The following is a 27,823-nucleotide window of genomic DNA, read 5'->3' on the forward strand; positions in this document are numbered from 1 at the left end:
TCTAGTTAATATATTCTAACTGTAACATAATCCCCTAAAGATAGAAGTATTTGTGATGGCAGATGGGCAGAACAACCATTTAGGTAGCATCTAGGAATATTGCTACAATTACTTTACATAAATAGAAATCCATGTCTTTATTAGGAAAGTACCACACACCTTGGAGTAAAAATTCACACAGGACAGGCTTATAAATATACATAAATCTCAAAATCAATCATAATTGAACATTAGATACACAATTATTATAAAACAAATATAACCCATCAACGTCTGTTTAAAGGCATAGTTCTTACAAAATAGTATTTTATAGACAGTCTCAAAAAAAGTGTATTAATACTCCTGGAGCCAGATTGTTCCAGCATATCAGCGCATCTGGGGGAATAAGGCATGTGGAGAAGCTGCATTTACTCTTCCAGGCAGCCAGGACATTCTGTCTGATGAAATGGTAACGGCTTTAGTGATCTGGGTGAATGCCACAACCACCACAGCACCCCGTAACCCTAAAGAATCGATTGCTCTCCAGACAAATGGACAGAACAGCTATCTGCCGAATAGCCAATATCCAGGGGGGAATGGAAAACATCAGTCAAATATCAGTATAGTTTAGTGAAAAAACCCAAGAGCCTGATGACTCACTTAAATTTTTAGTCATATTTAAAATCACATTAATAGTCACTATTTTCATGAAAAGGAACTTATTCTCAGGTCATCTATTAAATATAAAAACAACCAAGTCCAACTTGAAACTAAACAACTGAATTATTGAATAAAGAATCTAACACAATATACAACATGGACAGGTTGCATCAACATGCCATTTACCCAGTTAACACTAGTCTTAGTTTCTTAACTAACGGTATAAAAAAGTCACACCCAACTGTGATACTTTATATGTTCTTAACAAGTCATATAATGTTGAATAGAGGAGGCAAGACTTAATAAAGGATCCAGGAATCCTCTCTACAAACTAAATTACTATAAACTTGAGGGTAGTTTTGCCTGTAATACACACAATGTTTTATCTCTTGGGGTTTAAAGTATTTAAGAGATCAGAAATAGAAATGATCCTGACAAAGACCTCCAAATGGTCATGGTATGTGTATTTATAGGCATTTATGTATAAATACATACAGAGCTCACCATGTATGTACAAATATATATATACAAACACACCAAGAATAATCAAACTGTTCACTAAACATAACCAATTCTGTTGAGAGGACAAGGACATACAACACAATTATATACAGCGAAGTATACACATCTCAGCATTTGGCCTATTGCAGTGGTTCTAAAACATGTTTTCATCATGATATACAAGGTGATGCTACAGTCACATGTAGAAAACACTCACATCCTGTGGATGGAACAGATTTAGATAACCCTTCAAAACTGTCTAGAGGAAAACAAATTAGTCTGAAACACTGTACAGGTGATCCTTGAACAACACAGGTTTGAAATGCACAAGTCCACTTATACATGGATTTTTTTCAATAGTAAATACTACAGTATTACACGATGCAAGGTTGGCTGAATCCTTGGATGTGGGACCTAATCTTTGAGTAGGAAGAACCCCAGATGTGGAGGAACCCCAGGTTATGAAGGGCTTACTATAAATTATAGGTGGATATTCCACTGCCTAGAGGGTCAGTGCCCCTAACCCCTTGTGAATTCAAGGGTCAACTGTAATCCCCTCCATGGAAAGAACTGAACAGTAAAAGTCGCTCCTGACTGCCACAGCTTAGGGAAAGTAGAACTACTGCTTACCCAGCTCTGACGTTACTGCCACCTCTTTCATACTCTGGAAAATTTTTTAGAATACAAATTCTAATGGGAATGTACCATCAAGATAACAATCAATCAACTATAATTTATTTTACAAACAAATTACTCACTAACGTCGATATTTTTACAATCAACCAGTAATACACTACTGGCAGTGTCCTTCACAATTGCTCATGACACCTGGGTGTGTCTCTCAGCTGAGAGCAAGAGTGGGAAAACCACCGTCCACAGGGCAGACCCAACCTGCTGCCTCTTTTTGTATGGTCTGCAAGCTAAGAATGGTTTTCACATTAAAAAATTTTCTTTTAATCTAAAGAATATTTGTGACATGTAATAGTTACATAAAATTCAAACTTCAGTGTCAATTAAGCTTTACTGGAATACAACCGTGCTCATTGGTTTATGCATTGTCTGCGACAGAGATGAACTGCGGAAAGAGACCGCAAAGCCTGAAATATTTACCATCTGGCCCTTTACAGAAAAACCTTGCTGACCCGTAGATTAGAAGAAAGAATGACACACAACCTCAGTGGTAATACCTCTTAAGCACAACATGCTGAATACAGACTGCAAACTTAATTACAGAATTAAGTAAAAACTATGTGGGATGGAAACCCATCCCTGAGTTGTCCAAACTTGCTGATTTCCTTAATGAAAAAAGCCAAATTAAGATAGTTAAATATGGCTCCTGTATTTTGTCTGAAATCATGTAACAAATTCATCTTTGAGACTACAGTGGAGCAACGGAAGGGCACTGGACTCCAAGTTAGAAGACCTGGGTTTTAGGTAAGTTACTTTTAAAAATTAACCAAGACAAATACATTTTAGTCTTGTCCAACCTGTGTATTACTTAAAAAAAAAATTAAAAGCACTAAAATGACTGGTAAAATAATCAAAATGTTTTTAAGAAGAGAAAAGGCTCAGAGAAAGTAAAACGTCCTCCTTTAACCAAATGTATCTATTAAAAAGTCCTCCTATTCATTGTAAATTGCTAAAAGGTGGGGGGGGGAAGCACTTGGCTGATTTAAGTGTGGATAGTGGGTTCCATTTAATAAAAGTTTTAATGAATGTGCATGATGGAAATCACATCACCTCCCTAGGTCTCAACTGCCCCTTTTTAAAATAAATGCATTGGATAAAGTGGTGTCTAAAGTCCTTGCCAGCACTGGCAATTTATGCCAAATGCTTAGCCTCAGTTTTTCCACCTGTAAAATTGGACTAATAATACAATCTACTTCCTATGGTTGTTGTGAGGATTAAATGAGTTAATCCACATAAAGTGCTTAGAACAGCACTAAATACATGTAGCTAGCATTATTATTCTACTTAGGCATTAAAAAAAAAACAACACTGGTTGAGTATCTCCCCTGTAACAAGTGCTATGTTAGAAAATGGAATACAGAGATAAAATAGAAGTTGATTCTCCTGTATTAGGAGAGATTGAATGAAGTTGGAGTCTACAGAGTTTTAACTTCAGTATGTCTACAAATTGACGATCCTCTGAGACACTGGTTAAATGCTTGTCTACATCCTGGTCTTTGAATTCTCATTTCTGAACAATAATTATTGTTAAAAATGTCAACCGTGTTTTACAGGGCAAAACAGCATTGTTACTAAAGATCTTTCGATTTATGTTTCAAAAGACGGAAGTTCAGTGTTTGCTAAAGGAATGATTTATGGTCTGATCACAGGTAGAAAAATATAAAAATGTTGGCCAGTCTGGCAATGTATATGAAATACAAACTTTCTGAGCCAAACAAACTTGCCATAGAAGTATAGTTTCATTTATGTATTCATTCAACAAATGTTTGTGGAGTATCTACTATGTAGTGGCGTCTGTTACAGTGAGTAACAAGAAATGGTCCCTGCATTAGGGGGATAGCAGGGAGGACGAGCCAGCCATTACAGGAAAATGTGATGAATAATAGAATACCGGGATACTGGGAAGCCCAGTATGCTATGGGAGCACTTGGCAGGAACCTAAACCTACTTAGTCCAGGGGATCAGGGGAAGAAATATTTATGCTATGACCTGGAAAATGCACAGGAGTTCAGCACGTACAGCAAGTGGAGAATGTTTGGGCAAGGGACTGTCCTGAGAGGTGAGAAAGCAGATCTGAAGACCTGAGAGCAATTCAATCTTGCAGGGACATAGCAAATGAGGAGTGACGATAGTGGAGGTAATCAAAGCGGTTTGCATTTTACATTAATGGAAATGAGAAATCATTGAAATTTCTAAGCACAAATATGCAAAACTGGTAGTCCAAGTAGAAACAATTCACGAAACAATCAGCTTGACTTGAAATGTAAGTAAGCAGAAGGAAAATCCCTTAATCTATTCCTTTCCTGTCTGCTACAGAGCCTAGCTCAGCTCGCTTTAGTTTTAAACCTATTTATAGCTGAAATATTATACACATAAAAGAGTGAAATATAAAAATATTTGCTTTCTTATTTACAACGTGGATGCCTGTGTACTCGGTGTCCTCACTACTAAACAATCACTCCAGCTTAGAAGGTGATGCGCGGGCCATCCTCAGCCACGGCTGGAGGTCTTGGTTATGAGGCGCTGGCAGTCAGGTAGAGCCAGGAACTTGACTCAGATGACCTGAGTTCGAATTCTAACCATTGCATCACTCACTTGATGTCATTTAACCTCTCTCCATCTGCAATGAGGGTTGTTTCTCCTACACCCCTCAGATGCACATGGTAACCTGTGCAAGGTCACAGAATCTTGACACTTTCCTTGTTTTTGTTCGGTTCCAGAAAAATTTGAAACCTCTCCCCACAGATGGCCTTTCGCCTCTGACATGGATTCCAAGGATGGCATTAGAAATCACAGTCCCCAGTGTTGTTTAATCACAAGAACCACAAAGTTGGAGCCGGCTTTAGAGCAACAGGGTCAAGCCTGAAGACTCCAGAACTCTACCATAGAAATGCCTCAGCCGTGTTAACTCCACCCAGAGACTCTTCCTCTAAGTGGGCTGTTAACTAAGACAGTTGAAACAAAGGACCATTGGGTTCCTTTGAAAAAAAAGGAAATGTATTATGACATTATTATAAATTTTGCTGTCAGTCCAATTTATAAGTCTAATTGTGTGAATGGACACTCTAGGTAAATTCACTTGGTGGGTCATTTCCTATTTTCTAATTTCTAAAAAAAAAAAAAAAAAAAAAGCCATGTCATCTTGAAGATGTTTCTACTCCAAATTTCCAGTCTCCAAAAATGTTGATCTATTATCAGAATGTCTTGAATTTTATTAGTCTATTGTAATACATCCTTAATCATACTCAGTATATGTTGACTCTGACAACAGAATTAGCTCTAACCACAAATGAATACCTTAATTTATTAAATACAGTGGTAGAAGAGTCCAAATTCTAACTGCTAAGAATGCCCATATTTTTTACCATTAACATGATCTTACGTCTTCGGGAACACTCACAGTTCCGTTTCTAACGTTTCCAAACAGCAATAAAAAATGTTCTCTCTTAGCTACTTACTAATCAAGAAGACATTTCAAATAAATATGAACCATTTTTATATCATTGTCATCTCATCATCATTCTTCTCATTAGCTGTGTAAATATCCAAAACCCTTCACGCTTTAAAGAAATTTGAAAAGTTCTTCTACCTGAAAGGCTGACTGTGAACTTGGGCCATCCTAAGTTCAAGCTCTCCTTAGTATTACTCCAAGTAACTCTCTTGAGCTGTAGTTGGAAGAGTAAAGGCTGTTTAGACACATGATGTCTATGCCTAGCTTTCTCTACCTTGCTAGTGTTATCTGACCAAGTAGCCAAGACTACATGTAATGAGAGTCACAAAAAGGGGCCCTCCTGGGTCTCAAATCCCATTCAGTAAAACGGCAATAATATTTTCACCAAGCCAACTCACCGATGTTGTGAAGCTCAAATAAGAAAACATATTTGAAAGTGCTTAGAAAAGCTTTAAGTACTTTCCAAAAGCTTTAAGTACTTTCCAAAAGGGTCATTATTAAACAATCCTCTTCAATTAGAAAAGAAGCTTGCTCGTTCTCCCAAAAAGCTGAAATTAGGAGTCTTTTTTTTTAATGTAACAGAAGCCAAAATTATACTGCATGTTTTTAAAAAATATACTAAAGACTTCCTAGTGCATTGCCTCTGTTGGCTTTGCAGCTGTGGTTAAGGAGTTCCCATCAGTAAGTAGAAGGTCAGAGCAACAATGAGAAGCAGACAGAACGGAGAGGAGAAGGTCTGATAGGCAGCTGATGGCATAAAAATGTCTTCATACTTGTAAATACTGACAACACGCTCTGAAGTCGGTGGTGAGTCTATATCATGTCGGGTGATAGAGCCTTTAAGAAGAAAGAAACAAAAAGGAAGCAACAGCAGGAAAAAGGTACAGATTTAAAATAATACATGCAAACAACAAGGAAACTAAACAAAACTTCAAAGAGCAAGAGCTACTATTCTTTTCTTGCAAATACATTTTTTTATATATGGATCATTAACAGCTCCTGACCACGTGACTCCCTTATAGATGGGACATAAAGTGGTAGCCTGCCCAGGACAGACCAGAGAGGGTGTGGTGTGCTGTGTGTCTGCATGTCTGCATGTCTGCATGTCTGTCTGGTAGAGTGGTGTGGAATGCTACAGAAAATAAGAAGATTAAGATACCAAACAAGTCTTTGAACAGGAAACTTTTTTTGACCTGGTTAGAAGAGGAAAGAGGGAAAGGCCGTGTGCAAAGGATGCTTAATACAGTGAAACTGATTACAAGAGCCTTCCCTTTTGATTAATCTACATGAAACTTGGGTTAGGGAGACTAAGGCATATGAGTTCAGAGCAAAGATTTCCTTGGAAATAGGGGTCAGAGTGAAGGTTTTTTAGGGCGCTATCTGCTAGGGAAGCCATGCCAAACTTCACATGTCAAGTCCTTGCTCCAATGTCTGTGCTGGCTCCGGTGAGCACAACTCAGACTCCACAGGCTGCAATGAGTTTTTCTCTCAATAGATCCCTAACCCATCTCTCCTCCCTAACTTTGCTCATTGGTCACCTGTATGGACTCCTAGGCTTAACCATGACCTACCTCCAGTTCACATCTTCCTCACGAGAAATCTAATCCCATACCCTCCCCTTCAAGCCTCAGATCGAGGTTCATCTCCTTTGAGAGACCTTAAGAGGATGGATAGGGTTTGATCACTATTGTTAGAGAGAGTCTTCATGAGACAGAAAAAGCATGAGACTGAATGGGGGTAGGAATGTGCCTGTTTCATTTGGAGACAGAAGAACAACAGAAGCCTGAGAGGGCTTAGCAGGCAAAGTGGGATCAGAGGGCTTGGAATATTAGGCTATTATGCCATCGATGTAAGAAGATGACCTTCTGAGGTGCAACACTTTCCAATTTGTAAAGCAATTTCAAATTCTTGTTTTCATTTAATCCTTACAATACTCCCATGAAGTCAGTATTATTATTATTATCCCCACCTTAGACATAAAGAAATTGTTCAGAATTTTGATAAAGGCTGGATACAGCTACCAAGGGGCAGAACCAACACTCAAACCTAGAGTTTTAGACTCCAAATCCCATCATTTAAAATGAGTTCATTTCTCTAGCCTGAGATATAGTTTATTTCCCAAGGTACTGAAAGTGCTCAAAGATGTAATTGCAGATCCGTTGTCACTAACCTGGGAAATAAGCAAATGGAAATGGTGCCACAAATCTGGTGGCATCTAAATGTTTTCCCAGTAAGAAACAGACCAAAAAAGGTATGAAATCTCCAGACTGATCATGGGAAACAATTTGAAAGGGAAAAAAAAAAAAAACAGATCAGATAAGGCAATAGACAGTTGATGAGGAAGATGCAATTCCCAGAATGAGTTCCCATACAAGGACTGAGAATCACTCACTTCCATCCCTGGGCAGGCCATTAGGCTGATGAACCAAGAGGAATGGTGTAGACACAGCGTAGCTTGATTTTAGCAGCCTCTCAAAGGTCTCGTGATATCCTTGGGTCTTTGTTGGGGGAAATCCTGAAGAGGTTTGCCACCCAAAGTGGGGTCATCAATGGACCAACTTGTCAGAAATGCAGAATCTCAGGCCCTACCCCAGACCTACTGAAAGCTGCATTTTAACAATATGGCCAGGAAATTCCTATACAGATTAAAATTTGAGGCTTAATGAGGTAAATAATAGGATAATTTGGTGGATTTATGACCATCAGATTAAGCATGTGAGCACTAATGAAACCCTTCGTGTCAGTCTCTAGAGAAGTCTCCAGAGGTCCTTTCCTATTCAGTGTTTTTGTATTTAGAGCAGAGAAGTTAAGAGTACTCACTGACTTTGGAGTCAAACAGATCTAGGTTTGAATTTTAGTTCTTCCATTAATTAGCTATATAGCCTTGAGTAGTTCCCTGATCACTCTAAAACGAGGATGGTAATTCCCACACTTCTCAAGGACATGGTGAGGAGTAAATGAGACCACTGTGAGAATTAAATAGAGCCCATACATCATAAATAGCAGATATATGATCTGTTTCATTAAGCACATAGCTCATCATATGCTATCTGGTATATCTTGCTCTAGCTACGCATGTGTGTAAGTTGTCCCCTTCCGTGTTCATGTGTATAAGTCCATTATAATATTCCAAAGGCAGGATCATATCTCCTTTTTTTTTTATATTATCCAAAGTGCTTATCACTCTTTTGTCCAGTAAATAATGACCACAAGCACAGCGGTGTCTGGTGTTTAATCCAGATGCCAAAATGTAAGCTTACCCTGAATGGCTGGACCCCAAGCAAACAGATAATACCAACTCAAATGCAGATCAACAATCGTTTCATCTCTGGGCACGTTCACAGGGCGTTTAAATCTGCAGGTGACCCGATTGTTCTCAAATACCCCTTCTTCATCTCTGGCAGGATTTCTCTGGATCTCCTTTGCCCACTGGCCTACGTTATAGAAGTGCTGTATGCGGACCCTGCCGTTGTCGTCATGGACACAGGCCATGACATCGTCACCACCCTAACACAAGAGACGATGGAGAGAAAAGTCAAGGGTGCGTCTTCAGCAAGCTTTTCTGCTAGACAGAAATTTCACTCAGAAATACACATTCCATTACCTTACCAAATTACCATAATTTGAAGTCCCACCTCCCGAATTATTTTAAATACCATTTTTACAAAGTTTGCATTAAAAAGCTTTAACCAAATGACCAGTTTGCAGCACAATAGCTGACATCCAGTGCCTCTTGATGTCCTGTTCAGAGAATATGTCACCAGCTCTCTAGCAGTCCTGCTGAAAACACATGCACTAACCTAACCATGAGCAATCGATCAGACAAATCCAAACACACTGCTCTGTAATCTTCAAAAGCGGTCAATGTCATGAAATACAAAAAAAAAAAAAAAAAAAGAATAAGAAAGAGAGAAAGAAAGAAAGAAAAAGAAAGAAAAGAAAGAAAGAAAAGAAAAGAAAGAAAGAAAGAAAGAAAGAAAGAAAGAAAGAAAGAAAGAAAGAAAGAAAGAAAACCTAAGAAATTATTTCAAAATAAAGAAGGCTAAAGATACATGATAACTAATGGCGTTCTACACAGAATCCTGAGGCATAAAATAAAAATTTCCATAAAGGACAGTATTGGGACACACTGTATTCGATAATACCATCGTATCTGTTTTAAACTTCCTAAATTTAATACATTACACAATGAAAAAGAATGTCCTTGATCTTAGGAAATAGCCATTTAAATGCTTAGGGTTAAAGGGTCATGATAACTTCAATTTAACCTCCAGAGTTTGCAAAAAAAATAATAGAAATAGGAAATAATAGCAGTCAGAGTACAAGGAGCAGACAGTGGTGATGGTTCCACACCATGAGTGTAATTGCTGCCACTGAACTGTATACTTTAAAATGATTAAAATAGTAACTTTTATTTACTATGGATGTCTTATCACAATCAAAAAGTTATCATTTGGTGAATCTAGGTGAAACATACATATAGGAGTTTATGGTACTATCCTTGCAGCTTGTCTGTAGGTTTAACATTTTTTGAATAAAAATTTTTGAAGTTCGAGGTATTCATTACTTATAACAAATGTGCCTCTCTGTGAGGAATGTTGATAATGGGGGAGGCACTGCATGCATGGGGACAGGGTATATGGAAATTTTCTATTCAACTTGCTGTGAACCTCAAACTGCTCTAAAAAATGCAATCTAATAGAGAAAACGGTAATGCACCATTTCCAAAAAAGTTAATGGCTACTAAAAAGGGGTTCCATTTTGCTTTTCCTCTGCATCAGGTTTTGAAATTTTTAAAATCTGTGCTTCTTCTTGGAATAATAGGGGAGTGGTGAGGGTATAGCTCAAGTGGCAGAGCACGTGTTAAGCATGCACAGGGTCCTGGGCTCAATCCCCAGGACTGCCTCTAAAAATGAATAAATAAATGAACCTAAGTACCCTCCCCTTCCAAAAAAAAAAAAAAAAAAGGAAGAAAAAAGAGAGACCTATATTTTAAAGGCCTTCAGACAGCAAAATGTCAAACACAAAATTTGAGTAATTCTCACTTAACCTCCCTCGTCTGAGCCTTGCAATGTTAACGGCTGCACCGTTAAGTGCAAATGCATTCCAGGACAAGAAATGGTCAACTGCGCGGCCAGCCAGCTTCTGGGATGGCACACACCTGTCGTTTCGCCTATTGACCATGAAGTAGGACATAAGTGACAGAGCTTCGTATCCATGCAGTCTTACCAGTTGGACCCATTGTCTTACCGCCTGGACTGAGCAGCTCATTCTCCTGGTGGCTTCTCCAAGAAATCCACTGGCACTTTGACTGCTTAGCCTGATCCCCCGTCTCGTTTGCAACCCGCCTGCAACCCATGTCCAGTCCACTAGCAAAGCCTGCCTGTGTTACCTTCAGAACACATCCCAAATCTGAGCCCTTCCTACCACTCCTGCTGCTGGAACCCTGGTCTGAGCTGCCCTCCTCTCATTGGAAAAGACTCAGAATAGACCAGGTGAAGAGAAGAAGCATTGTCTGGACAGAGAAGTGGCACAAGCAAAGGTACGGAGAGGCCTACGAATGCCTGGCTGTGTGGGAAGCGCCCTGGCACACTGAATGGCAAGTGATGGGGCTCTGGAGGAAAGAGGGAAGAATGTACCAGAGGCACAGAGAGAAGCAGAGACAAGGGATGGACAGCTACCCAGGCTCCTGAAGCCCTGCCTATTCCTGGTCACAGTCCTTTCTGAGGTCCAGATGTGTCCTTGCCCTTGCGTACTGTGGCAGACTGAACTGGTGGCCCCAACTCTCTCCTCCCCTGTTGCTGCATTCTATATCCACACCTACTGGTAGAGGGAGTGACTTTCCTGCCCTCATTCTGGGCTTGGCTGCATGACTTACTTTGGGCAATGCACTTTTAGCAGATGTGATATATGAGCTTGGTTTTGAAATAAGCTTGGATGGCCCTTGCACTTCCGCCTCTGCCATGGGAAGAACATGCCTTGGTCGCTACTGGTTCCCGAATAGTTAGAGAAAGCCTGAATCCAACCCATGAATTGGAGCCAAGCCCAGCTGAGTCCCAGCCAATCCACACACAGATGAGCAGCAAATAAATGCTTTCTATTATGAGCCACGTAGTTTTGGAGGCTCTCTTGCAGCATTACTGTGGAAATAACTAATGAATATAGGTACCATGGGACATCTTGTATTCCTCATAACCAACTCCTCCCTCTCCATTTGAGCTAGTCTGAATTTTTTTAACTTGTAATTAGAGAGCCCTAACAAATATAATTGTTATAATTCTTTGATCCATTTGTTGGCTTTGCTTTGAAAAAGAAAATCAAATGCCAGAAATTGGATTCTCACGTTTAAAAGTGGCATGGTATCTTAAGAAAAGCATAACCATGCCCACTCTCTAAAATCTAAAGCAGCACAACAAACTGAAATGAATAATCAGTTTCCACCGTGATTTGCATCTTACCATTTTCTTGTCTGAAGAGAAGCCAACTGCTACCCAGCCATCCGTGTCTGCGCTCAGCTCAAATTCCACATCAGCCCCTATCATCCGGTAGCTGAGGAAGTAGTCACAGGTCTCCGCATTACAGCCCGGTTTGCCGTATCTACAGGATACATCAAAACAGATATTACTGCTTCCTTCTCTACTTATTCAAAATACATGAAGAGAGCATCTATGAATCAGGCAGGATGCTAAGCCATATTAAGACATAAATTAGATCTTTGCTACCTGGGATCTCAAAACCACAATTTCACACTCGGGAGAGACCTTGGCGATGATCTGCTCCTCTGTCTACATACAAACTGAGGTCCAGAGATAGGAAGGGAACTTCATAGTGAGCCAAGCTGCAACAGGACTGAACCTGGGCCTCCAGTCCTAGGGTTCTCTGCATCATATTAGAGCGTCTCAAATATTAATTATTACTAAACTATTTCTGACTCCCCTTTAGAGAAAAAAAAATTCTGAGTCAATCATTTAAATTAGTTTTGTTAATTAAATGCATACCAATTCTTTTCACTTACAAATTTTCAATTACACTCCAAAATTAAACTAACAGAAATGAACAAATTGAATGTGGACTGAACTACAAAACCAGGGACTTTTAAATTCATAGCTTTCATGTGACAATGATGTCGTTTTACTGAGAGCAACTTTCTGCTTACCTGCATGTGGTACCCCTGATTGTACTCCGCAAGATCTTTACTTTGAGCGTGTTCTTACTACCGGACATGACTCCACTCTCCTCCACTTTTATCTCTTTGAGCTGCTGGAGGACCCTAGGCACCAAACGAATACCTCCTCTGGTATTCACTGGGCGCGAACGCATCATTTATTTATTAAATTTGCCTTTGCTCTATTGGGCTGCTTGGTGCTAACACAATTACAAATTCAGGCTCTAAAGTATAGAGCACTGTAAGGTGGTTATCCAGATCATCAGATGATGCACTCATTAATCTGTTTAAGGAGCATCACTGAAATGGAAACACGAATTTAAATTTTTTTACAGAGGACTTGTGAATCCTTTAAGGATCGGCAAGCCCTAGTTTAAGGAACACTGTTTTATACTGTTTTCAGAAAGACAGAAAATTGCAGCAACAGGGTGGGATACTCTTAAGTTCAGATGAAAGGGATCTGAAGGTACAGGAGGCAAGGCTGCTAAGTGCTGACGGAGGAGGGAGGCAGGGAACATGCAGCTCTACTGGCAGATACCCTGAGCAGTTGGCAAGAGGTATAAGCTCAAGACCCCAGGAACTGGGGTGAAGCAGCTGAAGGGGGGCGAGGAAAACTAAAGGAGGGGTGAGAGGGCCAGAAAGCAAGTTGCCCTGAAGCCAGCAGAGCACTCAAATTCCTTTCCTCCTCAAAAATATCCCCTAATCAGCAGACTTATTCATTGCTGGCCATCTTCTTCAATAACAGAATCACTGGATTTTAAGAAATTCCTTAGAAATATCCTTGTGATCCAAAGAAAACATAAAGCTCCCATATTCAATTTTTTTCTCTATAGACCTTGAGTGTAGAAGCTCCCCACCCAAAAAACAAAAAAAATCAGTGCAGTGGTCATCAAAATCTTTACTCAAGGACAATTTGTTTTAGAAAATAAAGGACTCAAAGAGAAGCAGAGCTGTCTAGACAGGAGACCCACTACACTACTGTCTTCTAGCTCCAACCCATCACGTCTTGATAGAAGACTACTAATAATCAGGCAGGAACTTACTAGATCTGAGACAACCAGCTAGACACAATAATCAATGTGTAATGACTAGCGTCTTGACAGCTATCCATAAGTCATGACTATCGATTTGAAAAGGAATTGGGTCTTAGACATGTCTATCACTGCCTGTCCCGCCCACTCCCCTGCTCAATAAGCAGAGACATATTCTGTGTCATGTGATTCATCTTCAAACAGCCAACTGGTTAGAAGTAGACACCCAAGCCAATGGCAGCACAGGCATAATTGAGGAACCAGAAAAGAACGCTCCATTGCCAAGTGGCCTGCTACAGCTCAAGGCCTTGAAGACTGAAAACTGTGGTGGCCCCCGTTAATAGACCACATCCCTGCTGACGCTATGAAGAGGTACCGGCCCCTGATCAGAATGAACCGCATGCAGTGTAAATACTACCTTGAGAAGTAAATCAATGTCTTAGCTTTACAGTTATCCAGCTCGCAGATCTACCAACCTAAAGCATCCCTTAGTTTTTCCACAGTCATCCACTTTGATTTTGGCAAATGGATCCACAGGAGGAGCAGTAGGGAAAGGGTAACCTGGCCAGTGAGAATAAATAATGGTTAGAAAATCCAGTAACAAGTTTTCCAGTAACCCCTTCTTTTTAATATGCTGACTATTCTTTATTGCACGCATCTAGAAACATTCAGGACCCAGAACAGGCTTTATCATCCTCTTTATGAGGGGCAGGTGTAGGGCACACGTCTTTGAACCCAGTATTACGTGTTAACTAAGAAACCACTTTTTTTACAGGCAAGGAGCCTGAGGCACTGAGAAAGGGCATCATGTCATAACCGCTGGCGCACCACCATCCCCTGGGAGTGTGAAAGTCACAATTTTAATACAATACACATGCTCTAAGAGAAAAAAAAATTGAACAGTGAAACATTTCTGTACTCGATGGCAGAAGTTTTCCATTTATAGCTATACATGATAATAGGATTTTTCTGCTTCTGTGAACTTCCATTTTTCATTAAGCTGTATACAACATTTTCATGTCTCACTAAATTCTTTAAACATATCGTTTCATGCAGCTGTGAACCTTTCTTGCAAGAGTACTTAAGACGACAATGCATTCAACCACACATCAAAGGTGAGCCTGCATTACGCTTCCACCTTGTAACACAAATATTCTTCTCCTAGGCTGTTCACTCCCTGCACAGGAACCGTATGTGATTCATCCTGTATTTTCTGCTCAGCACAGTGGACACTGAACTGATTGTCAAATGAATAAATAAAATCACCCATAGATATGAGGCGATGCAAATAAACTTTAAAAAATGATTGTACTAGTTTTTCTTTTCTTACTATTTTGACATCTTCTCTTTGTGATTAGTAATGTTTTTAAAATGAGGTTTTGTTTACTTTGTTCCATTAAATTATATTTAAAAAAAAAAGCTGCCAGGCCACACCTTCCTGGTTCTCATCTGTGCACTTAGGACAGTTTATCTTTACTACCCTAGACCTTAATCACATGCTGAAATATAGCCCTATCTTTTCACCACCTTTAAGTAACTGGGCCAAATGCATTACTTTTTCTATTTTCATGTTTATTTTATGCTGAGTCCTAAATTCATTTCAGCACTATAGGCTGAGTCCTACCTTGGATGAGATTTTTTGTTTTTCTCTTAATGTTTATTCGCTGTTCAATGCTACAAACTATGGTAAGCACCTTCCTAATGTGTTTTTCCTCTTATTTTTCACTACAGTGCTGACACCCATCTTTTCTCAGAATATGTATCCAGGAAAGCAATGACTACTTATGCTTGTAAGATTCTATGGGTTTCTGAAAAAGACAATTTCTTGTAATGTTGCTTTTGATTTAGGCTCCCCGTCTTCTTAAATTATCCTTACTACTGCTAGCATCTAGGGTAATAGATTGGAATGCAGCAGATTTCCAGCTCAAGAAACACCAATTATTATTACTACTGGATTATTACTATTAAAGTTTGTAAACTAACCATTGGGTAAGATTGTCTCTAGAAGAAGAATGGGTTTCTAAGCTCCAAGTAAGACCAAATTTTGGAACAAAGCTCACTTATAAATGTACTGAACTAGTTTATTAGTGTAAGCAAGTGGCTGTTTCTCAGGGCCTTTCTAGCACTGATTTCCTATTATTTTATACGCTTCTAAATCTTGGAGTGAGAACTCAAATGCATGTGGGCGTCATTTAGCAATATCACATTCTTCTCACTGTGTAAGATGTTTTACAACAAAGAATTTGACTGGTTTTGTCCCCAGCTCCTAGGAGACTCTAAATCCTTGGAATTTCCCAACAGGTCTCTGTTATTCATGAACTCCTCGGGATCCACACTGGAGTTTATGCTAAGAGGTGAGATGACTCAGGATAGGGCTGGTCACTAGAAAGACCAACCACATGATTAGGGGTTGGGGCTTTGAGCTAGCCCCACCTCCAGAGAGGGGGTGAGGGGCCGGAGACTGAGTTCAATTATGTAGCTAATGATTAAATCAGCCATTTCCACATATTGAAACCCCAAGAGAAACTCTGGACACTGAAACTCAGTGCAGCTTCCTGGTTGGTGAACACACTAATACGCCGGGAGGATGATGTGTCCTGATTCCACAGAGAGGAATCCCGTCCTTCCGGGACAGGGAATGGAAACTCTGCATTGGTGAGTCCCCCAGACCTTGCCTTATGCGTGTCTCCATTGGCTGTTCCTGAGCTGTATCCTTGATACTAAAACTGTACTTGTATATAAAACTAGTTCCTGAATTCTTTGAGACATTCTAGTGAATACAGAACCCAAGGGGTGCTGTGGATAGCCCCTGGATTGGTAGCCAGTTGGTCGGAAGTGAGCAGTCTTACTGTGGGCCATGCCTTTTAACCTGTGGGGTCACTAGTGCCAGAATTAAATTTCAATACACCAATTGGGGTTAGTATCCAAATATAAGCAGAGCGGTATTAAAATTTTCCTAAAATTAAGTGATCTCACTATTTGGCATAAAATAAGTTTGGACCACACGCCAGTATTTAAGCTGCTGCATCTCAGCTGTAACCCAGCCTTCCGCAGCCACCTCTAGGATGGCCTAGTACTCTGCAAGCCACATTTCTCCTCTGCCAGCTGGCTAGCCCCTGCCAAAAGGAAACATCCGAGGGCAGCTGGGAGGCGGGAGGAGGGAAAGACCATTGTTTCCCCTTTGATGGCTGTCCAACAAGCAAATCCTCAGCAACTCTACTTCATCCTTGCAGTGGCAGTTGGTTTGAGTTTCCAGCTTTTTTTCCTGGACTCCCAGAACCAGCCTCATCAAAGGAACCAGCATCAGCTGGGCACAGCCCAGTCTCAGAGGGTGAGTTGCACCTCTGCTGGGGGAAGGGGGGCAGGGGAGGCCCCTTGCCTGAGCTCCAAGGTTCTCACAACCTCAAGCCCTTCTCTCTGCTCCCCAGGGCTGGCAGCTGCTTCCCACAGTGATTTCTCTGCACTCCTTTTTTGTTCTGCGGTCTCCCCAGCACCTTCTCAGGCAGTTTCCTAGGCTGGTTATTCTGTTTAAAAAAAGCTTAAAAAACAGTTCCTGTCTTTCTGACTGAACTTTGATGGGTAGAGACTAAGCATATCAGTCCTTGACTACCGATAAAAGGTATCTATAAAGACTGCATCTTATTAGCAGTTATCATCTTGAAGGCTAGAGAATAACAATACTCAATAGGATCTGTTTTGCACTGTGCAATTTTATTGGAAAACTGTTTTGACTGTAGAATTTTAATTTTTAAGTACCCTAGGTGCACAGAATTGATGATATTTCTTGGTTTACAGAACACATATCAGTCTATAAAAGCCCATTTTGTACTTTCCCCTAACTCATCCTTAACCCCACTTTCCTCTCTGCTTAGACACATGGTCAAGTGTATTTCATGTATATCCTTCTGAAAATTATGGAGGCTTTAATACAAATGAGCACTCTGACACACACAGCTAAGAAAAGCAGCATTTTACTGTGATAATCTGTAAGGACATATTAGTAATAATGGACATCAGATACCATGGGTTGAGGGGTAACTTTTCATCTCTGCCAGTTCCCCATGGGCCATGGAATTCTGCCTGAGGTCCTGCCAGATTGCAAAAAGCCTTTCGTATTTCCAGTGACACCATCCTGAAACTCTTGCATGAATCGCCTTGTAAGATAATTACCAAAAGTGCCCTTAGCAGAATCTAGATTTAAAGTTCAGCTTCCAGGCACAATTTCTCTCTATGCCAACAGTGCCGCCTGGCCACGCTGTCCACAGCTGTGCTGTACTGACCAGTCCACGGCCATGCACGAGGTCTGGAAGCAACTGAGCAGAGCAGACCAGTGAGGGCCTGCCCCAACTTCCCATCCACCAACCATGTGTTCATTTTTATGTATGTGGCCTCTTGAAAGATACACGGTTTGTGTCTCCTTAGACCAAAATCTTTAAATTTGATGTAGTCAATAATTTTTCTTCTTTTGGCTTATTCACTTTAGGATGTCTAAGAGATTGAACTCCACTCTAAGGACGTGGAGCTATGTCTCTAGATTTTTATTTATTACCTTCGTAGTACTACCATTCACATTTAGATCTAACCCCTTTGGAATTTATTTTTTATATGGTGTGAAGTAAGAAATCAGTTTTATTTTTCTCCCTACACTGAATTCATTTTTCTCAACACTTTCTAAATAATTCATCTTTCCCCAAGTGATATATGACAACATAAATAATTTACTGATTCTCACATAAACTTTGGTCTATTTCTGGGTTTTCTGATTTGGTCTGATTTATTGACTGTTCCTAAGCCAGGACGACACTATTTTAATTACTAGGCTTTGTAACATTTCAATATCTAGCAAGGCAAAACTGTCTTAGCAATTCATGAAGCTTGACTCTTTCATATAAAGTATAGAAATCAATTTGTCAAGTTCTCTCCACAAACGCTGCTGGGTGCTTGTCTGGAACTGCATTAAATGTACAGATGAACTGGAAGAGATTTAACATCTTTCAAATACCAAGTTATTCCTTCCAAAATCATGATATATCCCTTCATTTATTCATGTATTTTATATCCCCTTAACAGTCTACCTTATTATTCCACAAAGGACCAAGGCATTTACCTCTGTCAGGTAAAATCTGAAAACTACAGATTTTTGTTGCTATTTTAAACAATATCTTGTTTTATTTTACATTCTCCAGCTTACTGCTAGCGAAGAAAAGGGCTTTTGGTTTATGTATGCTGAACTTGTCTACGGCAACCTTACTACACTCTTGATTATAGCTGTTGCTTCTTTTTGGATTGTCCATGTAAATGCTCGTATCAAGAGAGATGAAAACATACATTCACACAAAAACTTGTACACAGATGTTCACAGCAGCATTAGTCATAATAGCCCAAAAGAGGAAATAATTCAAAGTCCATCAACTGACGAAATACAATATGAAACAAAACATGGTATAGCCACACAATGGAACGTTATTCAGCCATAAAAAAAGAATGAAGCGCTGATACATGCTGCAACACGGATGGATCTTGGAATTATTTTGCTAAGGGACAGGAGAGTCACAAAATAACCACATGTTGTAGAATCCCATTTGCATGAAATGTCCAGAAAAGGCAAATATTGCGACAGAAAAGATCAGTGGTTGTCTAGGGCTGGGAGTCGGGGGCAGGGGGAAGAGGGGACTGTAGGGTAATAGCTAAGGAATACAGGATTCCATCTGACGGGATGAAAATATTCTAAAATTGATTATGGTGATGGTTGCACCACCCTGTGACTATACTGAAAACCACTGAATTATACACTTGAAATGGGTGAATTATATAGTATATGAATTATATCTTAATAAAGCTGGTGTGAAGACCACATTCCCTTGCTCCACTTAGCCTAGTTCTGAATTCAAGCATCATGCATCTGATTGATGGCATCAAAATCATGCTCAGGCTCCAAGGCAGTTCTCCAACCTCTGCTATTCCAGCAGGCACACCAGACAGAGGCGGGGACAGACAAGGAGGGAGCCAAGCCATCACACCTTCCAAATGTCCCCGCCTCTGTTTTGGATTTAGTTTATTTGCACCTCCACCCTTTCCCTTGACTTTTCAGAGAGCCAAATCTTGATTTGGGTAATTATTCTCATTTGTGTGTGTGTGTGTGTTTTCCATTTCATTTATTCCTACCCAGATCTGTACTATTTCCTTCTTTTTTGTTTCTATTTTGAGTGCTTAGCCCATTTGTTTTCAATCATTCTTATTTTCTGAAAAATTTATTCAAAACCATAAATTTCCCTCTCAGCTTTTAAGTTCAGGCCAAGCATTTTGACACACATTACTTTGACAGTCATCGTAAATGTACCTTAATATTCCTTTTGATTTTCTCTTTAACTTAAGGGGTAATTTAATGTTGTTGTTTTTTTTTTCTTAATTTCCAGGCACAGGTAATTTTTCTTTCTATATTTCTGTTAATTTCAAATTTTAGTGCATTGTAGTCACAAAATATCTGTATGATACAGGTTCTTTGGAATTTACTGACTTCTGTATGTATTGGTATATGGTCAATTTTAGTGGTCATTTCAATTTGAGCACTTCCCTGTGTACTCAAAATGAATATGATTCTGTATTTGGAGGTTCTATACATCTATTTGATTGAATTTAGTGCTTGTATAATTCAAATCATACCAATTCCCCCCTTCATCTGGTCCCAGACCAGCACCAACTAGTCTACTTTCTTCTTCTATGAATTGCCTATTCGGGGACTTTCATATAAATGGACTCATACAACATGGGGTCTTTTGTATCTGGCTTCTTTCACTTAGCATGTTTTCAAGGTTCATCCATGTTGTAGCATGTATCAGTCTTCATTCTTTCTTATGGCTTAAAAATAGCCCATTGCATGGATATACTATATTTTTTAAATCCATTCAGTGTTTGATAGGCATCTGGGTTGTTTCCACTTTTTGGCTATTATGAATAATGCTGCCATGAACATCTGTATACAAGTTTTTGTGTGAATATATGTTTTCAGTTATCTTGGCGTAGAATTGCTGTGTCATATGTTAACTCTATGTTTAACTTTTTTGAGGGATTAACAAACTATGTTCCAAAGTAGCTGCACCATTTTACATTCTTACCAGCAATATATTGGGGGGGGGGTGTCTTTTTTTTTATTATTATAGTTATCCTAGTTGGTGTGACATGGTATCTCATTATAATTTTGATTTCCACTTCTTTAATGACTAACAATGTTGAGTATCTGTTCATGTCCCTATTGGCTATTTGTATATCTTCTTTGGAGAAATGTCTAGTTAGAGACTTTCTCTGCTTTTTAATTGGGTTAGCTGTCTTTTTTATTGTTGAGTTGTAACATGTTAGGTTTTTAATCTCTGTTATGTCTACGGTTATTTCCCCCCTTTTTAAAATTCCTAATATTATTTGCCTTCTCTCTCTTTCCTCTTGATCAATCTTGCCAGAATCCTATGGTGATGGTTAATGGTATGTGTCCACTTGGCTGGGCCAAGTGCCCAGATATGGGGTCAAACATCATTCTGGATGTTTCTGTGAGAGTCTTTTTGGATGAAATAAACATTTAACATTTGTATCAGTGGACTCTGAGTAAAGCAGATTGCCCTCCATAATGTGGGTGGACCACAACCCCACCTGAAGGCCTGGGTAGAACAAAAAGACTGACTTCCCCCAAGCAAGAGTAAATCCCGCAGCAGATGGCCTTCAGACTTGAACTGCAGCATCGGCTGTCTCTTGGGTCTCCAGCCTGCCAGCCCGCCCTGCAGATCCTGGACTTGCCAACCTCCAAAATCGTGTGAGCCAATTCCTTAAAATAAATTTCTCTTTCTCGCTCTGTGTGTGTGTGTGTGTGTGTGTGCGCGCGTGTTGTATGTGTGTATACACACACATCCTATTGGTTCTGTCTCTCTAGATAACCCTGACTAATACATTTATTTATTTATTCATATTTTCAAAGAATCACTTCCGGCTTTCTTGATTCTCTTTACCAAACACTTGGTTTGTATTTTATTAAATTCTGCTTTATCTTTATTATTTGTTTCCTCCTACTTTCTTTATAGAGTTATTCTCTTCTTTCTCTAACTTCACAATTTCTTCTTTCCTCGTATCAGGACTTAAGCCCGACAGTCAACTGCCCCGAGGGGTATTCCAGGACATTCCACAAGCAAAGCAACGCCATATGCCCCGCACTGAACTCCTCCGCCTCCCAAATACTCTTCCTTCTTTGTTTTCTGTCTTAGTGAAGAATCCCACCACCCACCCCTGGTCTCCCAACCCTGAAGCTTCAGTTCCAGAATCCTCCACCTGGCATGTTTACTCAGCCATCATTCCCTTCATTCCCACCTCAGAGACCTGAGTCTGCCTCTTGGCTACTGTACCGCCTCCTACCTGATTCCCCCACCTCACTTCTACGTCTTCCATCGTGGGCCATCTTTATAAAACAGAAATCGGATCTTGTCACGATGCAGTGTGAAGACTTTCACTGGCCTTTCCCCACCCCGTCCCATCTCTCCTACACCCTCTTGTCTTCCTTGGTCTCGAGATGTAAGGGTCAGATATCGAGACACGGCCAGCTTCTCCTCCTCCCCTTAGCATGTCCATGCTCCCACTTTTTTTTTATTCCTGGCTTTTGGTGTTTTTGTTTGTTCCTTTCCCTTCACCTTTCATTTTAGTGCTATTCCTTTTCTTTTTCTCTAAAATAAAAGTCTGGATTAAAACCAAGTAATATTGGTTTGGAGCAAAAACAAATTTTTTTTTCTTCTTGTTTCTTCTCACACGTGCCCTGTAAACCCTTCCAATAACGATTCTCTTTTGGAGCAGGATTAAAGCCATTTTTCTTCCTGCAGATGTTCCTATAACACAGGAGGCACATATATTCTTGTTTCATTTGTCCAGGTTCTCAATATGCTTTTGTGGTTTCCATTCTTGTCTAATCCACAGACACCATCAGTTCCTCTACTGCAGTCCCTTGAGTCTGTTTTGCTACACTCCACTGGGTAGTTAATGGCTTCTGGTTTGCTATTTATTGCTTCTAATTAACTGCTTGGATCACAGCCCTCAGGTATTAATTTAGTACTTGATTTCTTGAAGTTTTAACCAAAAAGTATCTGTTTAAATCTCAGAGCTACTGCATCAGCCTCGTTCTAGAGCTACTGCATCAGCCTCGTTCTTTTTCCAGACTGCCTGAATTGTTTCTGCTTATCAGTCATACAATGAAATGAAAAATTTAAATGCCCAGGGACTTTGTGAACTAGAACATTCCACATACATGGGGAGCCTGTTTAGCACAGTTTTCATGGTGGCCCTCCACCACTCAGGAACCTGCAGTTCCCAACTGTCTACCCTAGCAGTTCCAAGCCCCTCTTCTCAAGTTTGCCCATAAAAATACCCCATCCTGCCTGTCACACTGCATTTCCTAGTGCAAGTCAACAGGGACCCTCTGTTCCAAGCAGGCTGGATACCTTGTACTACCCTCATCCAAAAAGTCAATCAACAAACGCACCCAGTTCTCTGCTACTGTCTAGTTGTGTGAATTTGGCTACAATGTGTAAATTTTCTGCGGGTCAGTTTCCTTAACTCTAAAGTGGGGATAATAGTAGCATCTAAGTCAGAGCGCCTCACTATAAAGATTAAAATTAATAGGAATAAGGTACTTAGAACAGTGACTGGCACACAGCAAGCACTGTTAAAAGTTAGCTCCAATTAGTGTTATTAGCAGGCTACATTCATGGAGATAAATGAGATGCAGATTACTTACCTTTAAATTATTTAGCCTTTCTGTGATGTGTTTCAGTTTTATTTTCCTATCTCAACTTCAGTAAAAGATTTGGAGATTATAAGCTATCTCCTGCCCACAAACGGTATATATAAACTATTTCTACTTTTTTACTGAACAAGGTGATAACTATCTTTGCTCAAACCAAAATACAAATGGAGAGGTACTATAAACAAAAAAGAAGTGTGTGTGTGTGGTCTTTTTATTCTCAGACAGCACAGATCTATGCACCACAAGGGGAAAAGCACCCCAAATGTTGTTATGTATGGTGATGAGTTATGTATCCACATACGATATATGATAGATGTAGGAAGAAGAATAGAGGCAGGGGAAGGAAATCCAGCCCTTTCCCCCAAGCTCTGTTCTTACTAGCCTTACTAGCTCTTTCCCAATGTTGGAAAAATTGTGGTCAGAACTCGATGGTCAGAAACTGACTGATTGGGCCACGTTTTATAAACGGTCTGATAACTATGCCTTAAAGATAAGCAATCGTGAATGGTGTTCCGCAAGCCAGCTACAGCTACCTTCATCCATGTGGCTGGCTGGTGAGACTCAGACCTGGCCTGCCGAGCTTAGCAGCAGGGAAAAGGGAGCAGGAGGCTTCACTTGGGACTTAACTCGAAGCCAATGTCCAACCTGATTTTTTTCAGGGAACCCTCAGAAGAGGACCATGTTTGACCATAATCATGTGGTAATCCATTTTACGTTCTACTCCTGTTCTGAATATATTGATTCTGGATTGAGATCCTCATGGGGAAGAGTTATGAGTAACAGGATTCAAGCACCAAAAAAACCTATCCAAATTCTTGACTACAGAGCACACAGAGGGTCGTGGCAGGGTTAGACACTGTGCTGTGGGAGAATACCCTTGCCTGGCAGAGGGTGGGAGAAAAGCAGGGAAGCCTCCGTGGAAGAGGCAGCATTTGAGCTGGGACTGCAAGGACGAGTAGCACAGGCTAAGACAGCGGGAACCCCCAAGAATTCTGGAAACTAGCATCATTAAACAAAAACAATTTAAATTTAAATCTATTAACATGTTAGGGTGTAATCAGAGACACCAAATCAGCTAGTTTTCGAGCCTCTGGCCTTGGAGGTCTTGGGCAATCTACACACTAGAGAAAGGGTCTCTGGACAAGATGGGCAATGGTCACTGGGCTTTCCCATAGTTTTAGGGAATTCTCCATCCCCACCCCCGTTATTCTAATTCCTTTTTTCTGATTTCATACTACTGGGCCACTTTCTCGTTAAAATTCAGTTTCCTGGCTACTTTGAACCTGAGAAGGGGGTGCCCTGCATAGAGGAAACAAGCAGTCAAATCACTGGAAAGAGACAACCCCACTGGCATTGAGAGGAGGAAAGAATACTTTAAAGGTACTATTCCCGCCCCTTCACTTGCCACCTCCTCCAAAATTAACTAGGCTACGTCCTTTCTTCACTGAATTCTTCCCAGGGAAATCCACCCTGTACCTCTCATTTCCTGAATCCATCAACTATTTTAAGCCTTCCCTGCGTCTCGTCATGGCACATGACACTCTTCCTGATGCTCTTTTTTCTTTCACCTTCTGGGTGGGACACCCTTCTGGGACATTTCCTGGTTCTGCTTCTCCCTCTCTGGCAGTACCCTTTTAAGACAGTGTCACTGATTATTTCTAAGGGTCTGGGGAAAGTTTCTACTCAGGATCCACGGGGCTAAAGCCTGAGCCCAGGGTAATCCAGTAGAGTTAATCCAGCGGCCCCTGAAAAGGCTCACCCCACAAACACCCCCACGAGCACCCACCAGATGGTTGTAGGATCAGCCTCTGAAGATAAGAGAAATGGTCAGAGAGAAGACTAGAAGAATGGGCAGTGAGAGCTCAGCGTGGGGAAAGGGGAGGAGTGAAGATGGTTGTAAATGAAAGATGGGTCAGAGAGAAAATTCCAGGTAAAGGAGCTGAAGCTTCATCTAGGGCGCAGGTTGGAACCATCACAGATTTTTAGGGTTAGAGCTGGGCTTCAGGTTATATGCGCAGAGTGGGTGCAAGCGGCAGGCAGACCAACTAGGGATTTGTGCACACATCATAGGCTCTGCTGCCCCTGTGGGGTCATCTTACCTAAATGTTCCCCCACTGTGTCCCACCAAAGTCGCTCATACTTCCTGGTTCAACGCCACAAAGCTTTCCTTAGGACAGCAGCCCATCTGATTTCCATGTTCATAAGACTGCCTGGACTATACCACCAACTTCATTCTCTCTGTATATACAAACTGACGTAGAGTCTGACCTTGTTCTCCATTTGTTAGGTATACACGCCCAATGAGAATATAACCTCTCACCTGGCAGTGTGCTAGGCTGACTTTGAACAGAGTAACTATGTACTAGATGCTTTCAGAAACAGATGGGTTTTGGACTACTTATTCTTTTCCAGAGTGACAGATTCTACTTCTGCCTACTCCCCATTCTCTCCTTCTCCCTGGCCACACAGCTGCCACGATAGAAGACCACGCTTCCCAGCCTCCCTTGCAGCTAGGTCATATAATTACGTTCTTGCCAAAGGAAGGTGAGCAGCAGTGATGTGTGCAACTAGCCTAAAGGTAATTGCTTGTCCCAGACTTCCTCTCTTTCTCCTTCCCTCAGACTTGAATAAAGACATGCAGGCTACTTGACTTCCAGTCAGGTAAGGACAAAGCCCTAGGAGGTTGGGGAACAACAACACGGAAGGAACCCAGGTTCCTAAATGATGTTGTGGAACAGAGCTGGTTCATCAGCCCAGACCAGCCAAACTCATGTGAGAGAAAAATAAACCATCTTATTTAAGCCACTATATGGTGGGGTCCCTGTTTCAGAAGTCAAGCCTGTATCCAACCAATATATTTCCCCAAATCCATTATCTCCATTTTCCTTTATACAATAATTCCAATTTTTGAATTGGGCATATTACTTCGCAGCTAAAAGGGTACATTTCCCAGCCTCCTTTGCACCTATGTGTGACATCAAGACTAAGTTGTGGCTAACGAAGTTCAAGTAGAACTGTTACATAGGACTTCTGAGTAATCTCCATATAAAGGAGTCAGTGACCTTCTTCTTCTCACTTCCTCTTTCCCACTGTCTGGAAAATGAATTTAATGGCTGGAGATCAAGCAACCATTTTGGACCATGAAGTTAGATGCTAAGAGTTATGAAGAAGCAGAAGACCAGGATCAGTGCCTCTGACGACCAGTTCTACACTGCCTACTTCTAGGTTTCTTTACATGACAGAGGAACTTCTATTTTATTTCAACTATTAATGTTCGTTTGCTGTAGGTCGTTAAACTTAATCCTAAGTAACAGGTACACTCAGCATCATATCAACTGCTGGGACACACAACATTTCAGACCCCAACTTGATTCCTGGGATATTCCTCTTAGCGGAAAAAAAGGAAAATCACTTTCCAAATTGCAAACGTAAGCAGCCAGTTTCCATTCCTTCTGAACAGAATCAGCTTGGCTTTCGTGCTCACTGAAACAGCCTTACAGGGAGGTCTGCGTGACAAGCAGGCCCCAACAATGGTGGCTCACATTAGGGGTCCGTGACAGGTGGGGAAACAGTAGAGAAGTGGGATGCGAGTAGGGAAGGAGATGTGACCCATCTCTGATGGCAGGCAGTGAGCACGAACAGAACCCTAAGATCGGGACACCAGCCACTGCAAATTTAGGTCAGTATGGACAGAGGGGAAATAAGGCAACATCTCTCTTTAAAAGTTGGGATTTCTGCCTCCTACCAGCTGCTCTGATCTCACTATCCCTAGGCCAGATGGCGGTCTCCTCCCTTACCATCCCCTACCCCAATCCCTGACAGAAAGAGAGGGTGGAGGCCAGATGCTGAAAACCTGGGGAACGTTGACTCAGCCCCACTTGTCCACAGTTTCACGGTGCTTGGCTGACCACCTCCATCTCCCGGCCTCAGTCTCCTCACCTATAAAGCGGGCCGCTGGTGGAAGAAGCTGACAGCTCTTCGGGCTGCTTTTCCAGGTGGATGGGGAACCTGAGCCATGCACTCCTCGACCGGGCCTCGGCTCTGCCAGAGCTGCCTCCGTTCTCAACCTAACCAATTCCTCGTCCCCCAACCTCCGTCCCCCGCCCCCGCTCCTGCCGCCGCTTCGGTCCCCCACCCAGCGTCTCCCCTCCCGCAGCCCCCATTCTCCCGCGGCCTCACCCTCCTCGGACAGGTAGCGCAGGTCGTAGAACTCGCCCGCGAAGGTGCCGTAGGAGGAGTCGTGGCGCGGCGCCGCCTCGTCGGCGCCCGCGTCCCCCCGCGCGCGGCCCCGGGGTCCCCGACCCCCAGGGCCCGCGCCGTCGTCCGCGGGGCTGGCGGCGCAGGCGGCGGGCCCGGCCAGCAGCAGCAAGAGCAGCGGCGCCCAGGCCCCCGGGCGCTGCCGGCGGGACCGCGCCATCGCTGCGCACCGATTCCGCAGCCAGGCCGCTCGGGCCGCAGCGGGGGCGCCGCGGGTGCGGGGCCGGGACTGCGCCGCCGCCGCCGCCAGCACGCGCTCGCCCCCCACCCGCAGCCCGCGCAGCCGCGGAGCCGCCCGCACCCGCCGCCTCCCGGCC

The 27,823-nt window shown here is 41.6% G+C and overlaps 1 protein-coding gene across 1 annotated transcript; it reads right to left on the bottom strand.

Annotated features, from left to right (window-relative positions):
- FRRS1L (ferric chelate reductase 1 like) lies at positions 1 to 27,761 on the bottom strand. The gene is made up of 5 exons (XM_064490382.1): positions 27,429 to 27,761; positions 13,954 to 14,038; positions 11,740 to 11,878; positions 8,542 to 8,788; positions 1 to 6,118 (listed from the first exon to the last, which is right to left on the bottom strand). The coding sequence occupies exons 1-5, from the start codon at positions 27,664 to 27,666 to the stop codon at positions 5,946 to 5,948; spliced, it is 882 nt and encodes a 293-aa protein (XP_064346452.1). The 5' UTR covers positions 27,667 to 27,761; the 3' UTR covers positions 1 to 5,945.
- Between the last annotated feature and the right edge of the window lie 62 nt (positions 27,762 to 27,823).

Source organism: Camelus dromedarius, chromosome 10 (assembly GCF_036321535.1).
Source record: "Camelus dromedarius isolate mCamDro1 chromosome 10, mCamDro1.pat, whole genome shotgun sequence".
Taxonomy (NCBI): Eukaryota; Metazoa; Chordata; class Mammalia; order Artiodactyla; family Camelidae; genus Camelus; species Camelus dromedarius.